Raw genomic sequence first — 12,505 nt, forward strand, 5'->3', positions numbered from 1 at the left:
TGATTTTTTAAGCCCTAGATCTGAAAGGTGGAAATTTTGTTATAAATGTATTGTGTGTATTGGTTTTCTTCAGAAATTTATCTGTTAGTACTTTATTCTCCTAAAATTACAAATTTATTCAGATAATATTGTGGCATTATTCTCGTATTATTTCAGCTTTGTAGTTGTATGACTTTATTCTCACAATAAAGAAAAAAATATTGGCCTCCATCATAGAGTTGACCCAAATCCAACATCAAAAATAAATAGAAACCGTAAAACACTCTTGTAAAACAAAATGGCCGCCCTTTAAACTATGGAAAGCCAGAGTGCATTGGTGAAGAAAAATCTAGATTTTCCAAAAAATAAATCTTCAAAAACCAAAAATTCGATTAATCGTTAAAATTGATTATAACCCAGCCCCACATCTATCTAATGCTCTAGGAAGCCTTCTCCTGACTGATACCTTGATTATATCTCTTTGCCTCATTTTAAATCACAGAAACTTTGCATTTTAACCTGCAATAGATTTTTAATTTCCGCTGCAAACCAAACAAATGTTGCAGACATTTCTGAATGTAGAGTTTAGGTCTGAGCCTCTGTTTTGAAACACCCCTCGGACGGGACATGGACGGAGAAGGACATATTTGCTATATCTGTGTGTGAACTGAAGCTGAGATCTCAAATGAGGTATCGACACGCTGAAGCCACCATCTTAAATTTCCCTAATCCTGAGCTATAAAGTGCTTCCAAACTTGCAATAGATGATAGAAAGTAAATGGGAATGTTGCTCGGCCCAGTCATAAGAAGACAAATAAAAGAACTGTTAGGTCAAACGTGTCCAACTTGGAAACCAGACGGATGAAAAACGCGTGTGAAAAGTTTTAAAGATACAGAAATATATTTCCTATCATCTCAGACTAATCGATAAGGTGCAAGCCGCTTTGTGGCCGCTCGAAGAGTCAGTAGCTGCGTTTCCATTAACCATAAAATTGCGCAAATTGAAATGATGAAAATAAATTTGCTTAAAGGAAACATGGCAATTTCAAGAAAACTCTTGTCCAAAAAATTGTTATAGGGTGAGGCGGTTATATGGCTGTAGCGAAATTGGTTTATCTGCAATAGACACACTGGAGTCACATGATCAACAACGGAATGTTACTACTGGCAGAAACCACAAAAAAGACAACAGGAAGTAGTTGGAAGATGATGCGATGCCATGTTTTTTAATGACTTATCGCATGAACAAACTTATTCATGGGTGATTTTAATTGCATTTCTTATTAAATGGAAACATCACAACTAAATTTTTTAATTACTTTCGACATTAGTAGAATATTGACAAAGTTTTGTGCTCATTTGTAATGAATGCAGTTGGTAGCACCACAGGCGTCTCTATTGACAGCATTGCACAAATTAAAATTTGTTTAATAGAAACAGGCCAATTTAAAAAACCTCCCGTTTTCTGATAAAACATTCTTGCGCTAGGATGTGGTTGCTTTTCAGCCGTATCAAAATAGACATATTTAAAAAAACTGCAATGAAGCGCACGAGTCATATAATGAGCCGCCGGATGTTACTACTAGCAGAAAGAAGAAGACGACAGGAAGTGGTATTAGGATGATAGTGTGTTTTGTTTTCTTCAGGCTATCTGCAGCTGGCTCCTCCAGAGCTCTCACAGCATAAAAAGTTTATAAAAAGTTGTGTATCATCGAATGTGTTAAATCCATAGTTTATCTGCGAAATCCCCAAAACGCCGCATATGTAGCCGCTCCCAGGAAGGCGGGGCTTGTCGCGCCAACGCCTGAATGAAACGCAGACGTCTCCTCTGATTGGTGACTGAATTGTAAATATATCTCATTTAACTGTTTACATCCGTCACTGGCATGTTTTTTAAAAGACTTTTCGCATGAACAAGCTTATTCACATGTGATTTTAATTTCATTTCTCCTATAATGGAAACACCACAGTTGCGAAATTGTGTATTTTGCGACATTAGTGGAAGATTTACGCACATTTGTAATGGAAACGCAGCTTCTGTTAGGAATGTTTCAGCTGACTGAATTAAATCTTCATAGGTTGTACAAACTGGGTCATTCCACTTCCACTCTGCAAACACGAAATCAGCACAACATTAAGACAGCTGGAAAACACACCTGCACACACACACACACACGCAGACAAACAGTTTTGTGCCGAGTGACTCACCAGTAGGAGATGTTCGTCTGTGCTCTGACACTCTGTACAAACACACACCGTAGCAGAAAGCCGGGAGAGTAAACTGCGATGCGATCGCATCTTCTTCAGATTGTCTCTTGCTTCTTGTCGAACAGCGTGTGTCAGGACGCGATGAAGAACGCGGGGACGCCGCCGAGGTCGTCGGGACAGACGGGCAGACGGAGGGAGGCGGAGGAGGAGTGTGTGCCGCCTGCCAGCAGCAGACGCGTCTAAGCTTCACTGTGTGCCTTTTTTTAAAAAGAAATCTATAGAAAACGCTTCAAAACACGCAAAAGTAAAACAAGACGTGCAACATCGAGTCTCGTTTTTCTGCCAGGTCCTTTCTGTCACAACAAGAACGACTGATGGCGCCTCAGTCATGAGGTCGGCACTGACGACGAACAACAACATTGAAATTGGCTACAATGCTGCATTAGATATTTCTTCTTTTTACAAACTCGACTGTTGGAGCAAAAGATGGCTGAGGTGAAACTCCTTCATTTTAAAAACAAATTAACTCCATATTGCACCTTTTTCTTTTACTTCCCACTAGCACTGGTTCCTGACCAAACAGTCTAAATATTATATTAATCTTTTTCTCCCTGACAAGTGGAGGTGCATCTCAGTTAATAATAATAATAATAATAATAATATCACTGAAAAGTTTATTTATTCCACCAGTTGAATTTAAATTGTGAAACTCAGATTAATTACACATCCATACATATTTTAAGCATTTATCAATGTGATGGAGGCACAAAATCCAATATTCTTATCTCAAGAGTGCTATTGTACTTTTTTTCTTTCACCAAACTTTCCATTAAAAAGCTACTTGAAAATCATGATTGCACTTTAAATATTAACTATATTAAAATCCATTTCTTTAGGGAAGGTTATGTGCTGCAATCTAAATGTTTTTGTAAGATCATGTTAAGTTTAAATTTGAAAAATCTGTCATTTTTAGCCACAACAATCTAAAAAAAATCACCATAAAATCCTGGAGGGACTCATTATAAGTATATGTAATAAAGAAATCAGTTTCTCAGAACATTTGAATATTACATGTTCACGGAGCGCTGTAGAAATGCATTTATGGAAAGTTGAGTGGAAGGAAAAACTGGAATAATTACAGAAACATTAATGTATAATTTTAAATAAGACATGAGTTTCACTTTGATTTGAAATACTGGAATAAATAACCAATTCAATGACTTTCTAATTCATCAGGATGGATTTCTGACCCACATTTCCTAAAATTTTTCTGCCTATTCACTCATGACAACAAACAGCCTGCCATAGAGAGTTTTACACAAAAAATAACTGAAAATAAAATCAACCTAGCTAAAGACATTCTTACAAATCTGTCAGATTTTTCTTGTCACTGTGTTTAGGTTAATCCTTTCGTTCGTTCCTGTATGTTTTATTTTATTTTTTTGGCGTACGTTGTAAAATCAGCAGCTGTTGAGGTTAACACGGGGTTAAAGTTAGAAATGACTCGATTCAGAATAAAACCTGATAAAACCTGCACTGCACACGTTTTCTGGTTTAACACCAGAAATAACGGTGCTGACTCGCTAATTTTATGTTTTTGGGGTTAAACTAATCCAACACCTCATTAATACACATCGGGTTTTTTTTTTTGTTTTGTTTTTTTTTCTGATCATCGCTTCCTGAGACAAATGGAGGTTTCCACTGGTGTGATGAAGTTGATGGGATGGCTACACAAAGCAGGGCACTAAGGTCAACCAAATGCATAAATCGTCATGTTTCAGCCCGTGATATGTTTCAGAACATAGCCGTGTGGGAACAGGTGGGGGCTCCATGTCTACGTTACCCACGATGCACTGCGGCATCGCTCGTGTAGGATCGTGTCTTTGTGTGTGAACGTCTGCCAGGATGTGAGAGACACAGAGGACAGGCTAAGGAGGCCGGGGGGCGTTGGCACGGTTTGGTTTGGACTCAGTTCTGCTGCAGGATCAGGTTCTCCAGCTCGTCCGCCGAGCGGAGCAGGAAGGCCGCGGACTCCCGGTACCCGGCGATGAGCTGCCTCACCGCCGTCACCTCCGGAGGGCTGAGCTGGGCGGACGCCCCGCCGCCGCCGCCGCCCTGACCATGACTGTTGGAGGCAGAGGAGGACGAGGAGGAGGACGAAGAGGAGTTTGGGCCGACGGACTTCATGCTCAGATCTGTGGGACCTGCAGAGGCAACAGACTGAACATTCGGCTTACTTCTTAAACTAAACACGTCTTTATGCTGGACAATAAGTCAATAATAACTTAAATCACGATCGACACATGATCAATATCAATACATCTGATAGATTCAATACATAGAATATTCACTGAACTCTGATCCAGAACCTCAAAAGGCTAAAGCAAAGTGGAGTGGCACCAACTCAGTGGCACCACTCAACTGACCAACAACAGTTGGTCAGTTGAGTGGCACCAACTGACTCACTCACTCTTTGGTTACCTAGCAACTCACTCAGTGAGAGTGAGTGAGTTACCTAGCAACTCACTCACTCTTTGGTTACCTAGCAACTCACTCACTGTTTGGTTACCTAGCAACGACCTGTTGAGTAACTGCCGCAGCAGCAGTTTAACTTTATTTTGTCTCATATTTGTTTAAAAATAAAAACAACAGTGTGGAGAGAAAGCTGTGGATAAAACAGGAACGGTCACGCCACCAGTTTGGGATTATTTCAGATATTTGAAACTAAAAACTGACCAATAATTATTGACACTGACAGATATTGCATTACACGTTTTTCAGCCATGTTGTCCAGCCCTACTTTACGTCTGGGTGGTTTTTTAAGAGCTTAGGCTTTTTTTCCCAAGGACTAGAGACCCAAATTGAAGTACAAAAATGTGCAAAATGTGAATTTTACATAAAATTCACATGTATTATGGTTTGTTGTGTTTTTATTAAATCCTACAGTTTTGTTTGTTCATTTCTGGAACTTCCTGGAGTATTTTGAGTAGCTGATTGTGATTGGTTCTCCTTCATCCAAGGAATACTCTGATTGGATGAAGAACATCCATCTGTGATTGGCTGGCATTGTGGTTTATTTACAGAGGCTTTCTGTGGTGAATGCAGCTTTCTGCATGTTAACAATGTAAAATACCCGTCAAATTTAGCATCTTTTTGACCCTCTTGTTGTTCCATAGGAGCTGGACGGCCGCAGTGGGGCATGCCAAGGATTTATTTACCAAATGAACACCACAAATTATTATTTGTTTACATAAATATATGCGCTCACATCAGTTTCACTGCACAGTTAAACTGGTGGTACAAAGAAAAGGCCTCAGAAATGCAGTTTCAGGGCAAAACTGCATGAGAATGTTGTAAAATTATCCATATTCACCACAGGTGCAAAGCCCTCACACAATGCCACACTGAAAACACAGAATAATCTAAACTTTAGTTTGAGTACATTTAGTCTGCACTCCGTTGCCTGGCAGGACGGTAGAGGAACTCTATCGACTTCTTTAGTGGAAGATAATGCTGCTTCTGCATATGAATAAAAACTAAACCTTTTTGCACATATTTACTAGCGGTGCCTATAAATGTGTCAAGCGTTTTGAACAATTTATTCCATACATCTTAAATAAAGTAGATTTCTGAGCAAGTCATTGGCAGATGAAATTAAAAACATTCCCTCAGTGGGGCATTCTGGCATTTATCTGCCTTCTCTTTGACACATCCCATGTTTTTTTAATAGCTTTATGTAAAATCTTCATGTTGAAACATTTAAAACTGATTAAACATTAAAACTGCGGATGTGGTTGAAGTGTGAGTAACAGTGTGAGCAGTGAAAACAGCAGAAGGTGGACAACGAAAGCTGCAAGACCTGCAATATGTGAATGTATACGAGTTAAATATTGGAGCAAGCTGGGATTCATACTGTAGAAACTACATGAAAAGAAAAATATACTTATAAAGTTTGAATGAAAATTTTGAATATTTAGGAAATATACTACTGTGGTTATTATTATTTCATATTGCAAGTTTTAAGTATAAAGCTTAAGAGAGGAAAACAGAGTATATTTATCATCAATCTGAAACTGAAGACTAACAAAACAATGGATTTTATGGACAAAATTTGATAAAAATTTAGAGATAAAGAAAGTCAAGTCAGATCCAAAGAATACTAGTCCATGTATGTTCAAATGTCAAGAAAATGTTGTATGTATGTAATTAAAGGTACCAATATAAGAGTACTGGAGGATAGGGCCACTGAAAAAAGTCACAATTTTGATTTTAATCTCAGAATTCAGATTTTTTTCTTATAATCCTGACTTTTATCTCACAATTCTTATTTTAATCTCTCAATTTATATACATGCATTTTATATACATATCTATGATATACTTTTTATTACAAACAGTCATGGTTTATTGCATTTTTTAAAGATTTGTCCATGTGATGTTCACACTCATTACACACATTAAACTGCAAAAAAAAAGTTAAAAATATTTTTAAAATACTTTCAGGTGTTCCTAGTTTTGTCTCCACCAAAACAGTTCCTACATCCATTTGAAGGGATTTATGTCTTATTTTACCCTGCTGCTGTTGAACTGATGGTTTTGTGTTGAGTTTGTTCAACCCTCAGTTCTATTGTTTCAGCTCACAGTTTTCAACTTAGAATTAAATGGCATTTAAATCTGTCAGATTTCCAGTATAAAATGGTGCAGGAACATATAAATTTGCATATGTCTCCATTAGAAAGCTCTACAACTCTTGACTCCACAGGTTTTTCAGAACGACTTGCAGTTTTCATACAGCTCTTGTTCATTCGAGGCTTCAGCTCTTGTTGGCTGTTCTACTGAGAGCTCTCTAGAAAAGCCAGGAATCACCATGGCAACCAGTGACTCAACATTTTCTCCTCTCTGATTATCGATATAGGTTCGTTTTTATCATCAAGACTGTTTAAAATTGTAAAAGCACTAACAGAGGGAAGTTGAGGTCAGATTTTCTGATGTCCTTTTGAATTAATTGAACCAGGCGTAAAAAAGCATTAAAGTTACTCCTCAGTCTGACATGTTTGTTCTGGACTCACCGTTGGTTTGTGCAGCACTGGAGCTCTGCTGGGTGCTGCCGACTGTCCCGTATCCCCGCAGGTTGTAGTTGAGGCCTCCGTTGGTGTAAAGTTGGTCTTGGGCAAAAGCTGCGCTGGCGATAGTGAACCCTGACGGCACCACAGGAGCTGGATCCCTTGTGATGGGCTTGTCAACGGAGGCGGGCTCGTCCTGGGAGAAAGACGCTTGTTTTCAATTTGGGTAGAACAATGTACACAGATTATGCATATTATTACGACCATCTGTTAAACAGAATGACCTGGTGATGCTTGGACTCTATTATAGGCATGTTTCGTGTTGTCATTTACATGTGGAAATGTCGTGCATATGCACGACGCTGGAGGGAAAAAAGACAATTCTTTTATTTTCATCTGTTGCTATAGAACAAATCTGCTAACAAAATAATACCTGGAGATGTTGGTGTTATTAATTTAGTAAAGGGAAAAATAACACAGAAAAACCATTAAATAACCTGTATTCTACTTTTCACTCTATGACGGCTACACTACACACAGACTGGTTGTCATAGCAACTGACTGACAACAGCTCCACTAATGTATCAAGATTAAACACCAAAAAACACGCAAACATTTCCCACACAAAGAACTGAACATTAGGTCTGCTACAGTTTTATGTTTTCAGCCTTGATGTTTATTTTGTAATTATTGATAAGTGATCATCTGAACACAGCGGTGGACGATTAGCTAATCAAAACTAAAATAAACTGTTGTACTGATCTGATCTGTCACAGAGTTGGTGTGTTGGCCGTCTTTTCTCTAACTGAACCGAAACACCAAATTCTGCAACACATCTACATGCTAAGGTTGTCAAAGTCAAGCTAGCATAAAGGAGCTACTTCCCTCTCCCTCACTATTTTTTTCTTATTTAAAACTTTATCTAGTTGTCATAGAATTGACAATTGCTAGCAAAGCACTGCATCCCTTTTTCTTTTATGTATCACAGATACATTTAAGATTTAGCGTGTTATATTGACAACTGGACAGCTAAAACCAATGATAGTCATTGTTGGCGAGCAACTTTTTGCCCTCCAGCAGGAAGTTGCCACGATGGGAAAAATTTGTTATAAGTGAAGTAATCTGCTAGTGGAACTAGTGTTTTTAATCAATATTAATGAATTATTGACTTAAAACAAGCTCCTATATTTTACTGAAAAGTTACTTGTAAGGTAGTTTTGTCTTACCTCAAGTAAGATATCTGTACTAAGAAACTAGACCAAAAATACTTTTGCAGTAAAACAGTAATTTCCTGCTTAATATATTCAACCCAACAGCCATGGTGAAAATGCCGTCCATCCTGTTTACTTCACTTGTGATGGTCGTAATGTTTTGCCTCATCGGTGTATGTGTGTTGTTTGTTTTGTGCAGTTTTTGGTTACTGATGGTTGTGCAGTCTCCTAAATCCCCCCTGGGTGTATTCAGATACTCCGCCTGCCGAGACATTTACCGTCGGTTGGTAGACGTCGAGCCGCATCCTCTTGGCAGCATTTCGGGTTTCGCTCTCACAGGCGGCAGCGAGGATGTTCTCAGCCATGGCAGAGGTGAGGTGAGGGGGCGTTGGACGGATCTGCTGACATGTTTGGCAGCATTATTCATACTTTTTCATAGAAAGGAGTTTAACTGGGGTGATAACTTTTCTTTTTCTTTTTCTTTTTTTACCTCGAAGCCGCCTTTTTTCATGCGGCGACAGGATTTGAGGTAGGTGCGGATGCGCTTGCGGGAGCGCTCCTGGAACTCAGGGAACTGGCGGCTGCAGGACTCGATGATTGCCTGGATCTTCTCCTTGGGTTGCTTGGAGATGGGCACCATGCGGTCCAGATTCTCATCCACAAACAGACGCACAAACATCTGACAGACACCATGAGCAAGGGGGAGGGGAGATAGAGCGAGAGAGAGAGAGAGAGAGGGGATGTGGAGCAAAAAGAATGGAGAGAGGGGGAGCGAGGTCGAATGATGGGTGAGAAACAAAAGGCAGAAAAGAGGAGGCGGGGATGATGGGGAGCGAAAGAGGAGAGGCAGGGGGTGGAGGGGTAGAAATAAAGTCAGTGGATAAAATCTCTGGTGTTTGCTTTTTCCCTCACATTTGCATTTCTGCAACTCTCCTGTTATATTGGTTTTTCTGAGGCTTGTTCAGGCTCAGACAGTAAATCACACAAAGCAAACAGAACAGTTTGGGATGCATTTCTCTCATCTTTGTATAATACCAGCTCAAAGTAATAACACATTTCATCATAAGAGACATAAACACTAAAGGTGTCTTCACACCTCATAGTCTGTAGACTCAGATAAACTGGTAATCAAAGTTGCAACATTCGTTGCATTTTCAGCTGCTGTGATTTGCTTTCACACTGCATTGTGTCAGATGAACCAAATCATTTGAAAAACCTGTTCCCCTCCTCGCCTGTGGGGGCGCTGCACAAAGAAATACTGAAGGAAACACCATGAAAACCCCTGACAAAGACACTGAGCACAGCTGCCTTCTTCACACAATGTAAACAAAGCTGGAGTAGCATCAGATTGGAGTGATTGTGGGATTTCACTTTTGTCTTTGGTAAAGACCACTAAACCATTTATCCAGTTAGCGAAAGACTGTTGAGTTTGTTTTGGTTGTATCTACCCAGAATGCCCTGCGCTACAGTTGGTGTCCTACTTTTGCAGCGATCTCTGGTCTGGTTGGTATTCACATCGTGCATTCGAACCGCGCCAAAGTTCACGTCTACCTAACCACGACAGAGGTTTTCAGGTGGACCAGAATTCACTTTTTTGGTCCGATCATGCATTCACACCTCCCCAAATGAACCAGACTTTCTACACAAATGGACTAGAGTTTGATTAAAGTGGACTGAACAAGGGCTTAAGATTGAATACCTGTCTATTCAAGGCCTTAAGATCGACCATTTAACTACTGCTTTATACCAAGTCCGTTAAAAAATTATTAATTACGGACAAATGTTATCCAAACCAGCAATATTTCATGGTTGATGTCAGCTTAAGTTATGACCATTCGGCATTATGTTCGGCCATCTTGGATTTGTCTGCTTGCTCCTCCCCTGTTTTCTTTCTCAGGGTAACTAAAACAATGTCATAAAACAACCACCACAGGGAGTTCAATTAACACAAACTGTAATCGAACTGTTAAAAACTGTTAAAGTTTGTGCACCTCTGCTCTAAGGACATCCAAGGACTGAACCAGTACCAACACTTTTCAGTGTGAGTGACCTTAGGTTGGATCCACTGCTGTTTTGCTGAGATTGTCTCATCAGTCAAACTAAGGATTATGGGAGCAGGACTTCTGGAGAGATACAGCTGGTTCCAAAAGTGAAGCAACAGGCCAATTTTGTTCTGTTATTTAGCAGAAAGTCCTAAAGGGGATGGATTTAACTTAGTTTCCTGAAGTTACATGATTTCCCATTTGATATGGCAGACATGTTTGGCAGTATCAGTTTGACTGGGTACTCACATTGAAGGCTTTGAGTCTCTCAGGGTCCATCCCCTCAGCGTCATTGATCCTATCGTTGTCGTCATGGTCGTCGTGATCGTCGTCATCGTCGTCGATTATTTGCGCCCGACTGGAGGTCAAGTCCTCAGCGCTCATGCTCAACTCTGTTTTCACCAAGTCATAACTCCCTGAGCTGTAAGGAGGCGACTGAAGACAAACCAGAATTATGTTATTGATTAATCTATTGATTAATCAATAGATTGATCCAGTTTACGATAAATCGATAAACTGGATTAAAAAAATTGGCACATTTTGCAGATTTTTTTAACTCAGTCTTTAATATAAAAATTTAAGGCTGGACAATAAATCAATTACAATATCTCACATGATCAATAGATAATATGTCTGATAAAATATTCAATAATTTTATTTAACTCTCATCCAGAACCGCAAAGCATTCTGGGACATGTAAGCAGAGGAAAGTCTTTAGCCGCTCAACCTCTAACAGCTAGCTAAACAAAGTTGGTGGAATTAACTGACTCACTCACTCTGTGGTTGCCTAGCAACTCATTCGCTCTTTGGTTACCTAGCAACAAGCTGCTGGGTAACCTGCCAGCAGCAGTTTAAAGTTCCTCCACTTTGCCTCTTAACTACTTCAAAGTAAAAAACAACAGGTTGGAGAGAAAACTGTGGATAAAACATGAAAGGTCAGCCCAAATGTTTGGCAGTATTTCAGATATTTAAAACAAAACCTAATCAATAATCATGATCTGTTTTTCAGTCATATCATCTAGCCCTAAATATATCAAAAGTCAAAATTTACTTGTTTTTTTTTTCTAGACAATTTCTGAGATTAATCTTAAAATGTCTAAGTTTTTTTGTGAATATTTACTCCTCCTTTTAGTTCCATCTAAACAGCCCAAATATGGCATCATAAAACAGTGCAGGGCTGATCTGTTGGTTCATTTTGGATTAACTAAATAATAATTAGATATCAAAAGGTGCATAATAGGATCTGAAACACTTGAAACTAAAACAATGCAACTTGAGAAGTACGGAGTAGAACATATTTACAGATAAGACAGGTTTCTTTTTATCGTTAATGCAAAATGTATTTATTTTTGCTCATTTTGGCTTGTTTACTCACCTAATATTGTTCTTTCAGCAAATGGCCTGTTTTGAGTCTGTTAATGATTAATCAATTACTTTTAAGTCTGTTAACAATTAATAAAATACTTTTGATTAATCATTAAGTAATTGATTAATCTGTTAACGATTAATCAAACACTTTTGGGCATATTATCGATTAATCGATCATTAAACTGGTTGATTTAAATAGTTGATTTAGGCTGATTAATCGTTTCAGTTATTATAAATTACAAGCGAAGAATGAGATCCCTCAGAGAGAAGCTCGGTTTGCGCCTCACCTTGTTGGAGAACTCTGTTTTGATGGGAAACTTCTTGTTGGGCTCTGCTGCGTAGCTGTTCGGCGGCGAGCTCCCGGCCGGCAGCAGTCTGTCACTCAGATTCACCGGCTGCTGATCCTCGGAGGACGACGAGGACGAGGTGGTGCTGAAGTCCAGCGGCGCGCTCAGCCCGTTCTCTGCCACCTCCCTGTAGGAAGCCCCGCCATCTTGGGGGTTCGCACCCGCAGCCAGCGCCTCCGGCGAGGTCAGGGCCGGCAGCCCGTTGGCGCTGCCGCTCTCCGAGGAGTCATCATCTGGCAGAGAGGGCGAAGACGCACCGATGAGCTGTGCGAGTGCTCTGTCATCCTT

At 39.6% G+C, this 12,505-nt stretch overlaps 1 protein-coding gene across 2 annotated transcripts in view; it reads right to left on the bottom strand.

Annotated features, from left to right (window-relative positions):
- Positions 1-1,620: 1,620 nt before the first annotated feature.
- The window catches only part of nol4la (nucleolar protein 4-like a), a 40,666-nt gene continuing 29,781 nt past the window's right edge, over positions 1,621-12,505 (bottom strand). The window contains exons 6-11 of one of the 2 annotated variants that reach the window (XM_007553566.2): positions 12,158-12,450; positions 10,752-10,937; positions 8,951-9,139; positions 8,739-8,861; positions 7,256-7,445; positions 1,621-4,391 (exon numbers count right to left, since the gene is read on the bottom strand). In XM_007553566.2, the coding sequence (XP_007553628.1) occupies positions 4,156-4,391; positions 7,256-7,445; positions 8,739-8,861; positions 8,951-9,139; positions 10,752-10,937; positions 12,158-12,450 (1,217 nt within the window). In that variant the 3' untranslated portion in view covers positions 1,621-4,155. The remainder of the gene's footprint in view (positions 4,392-7,255; positions 7,446-8,738; positions 8,862-8,950; positions 9,140-10,751; positions 10,938-12,157; positions 12,451-12,505) is intronic. The other variant, XM_007553567.2, reaches the window with a different exon arrangement.

The sequence above is a fragment of the Poecilia formosa genome, unplaced genomic scaffold (genome assembly GCF_000485575.1).
Source record: "Poecilia formosa unplaced genomic scaffold, Poecilia_formosa-5.1.2 Scaffold57, whole genome shotgun sequence".
Lineage (NCBI taxonomy): Eukaryota > Metazoa > Chordata > Actinopteri > Cyprinodontiformes > Poeciliidae > Poecilia > Poecilia formosa.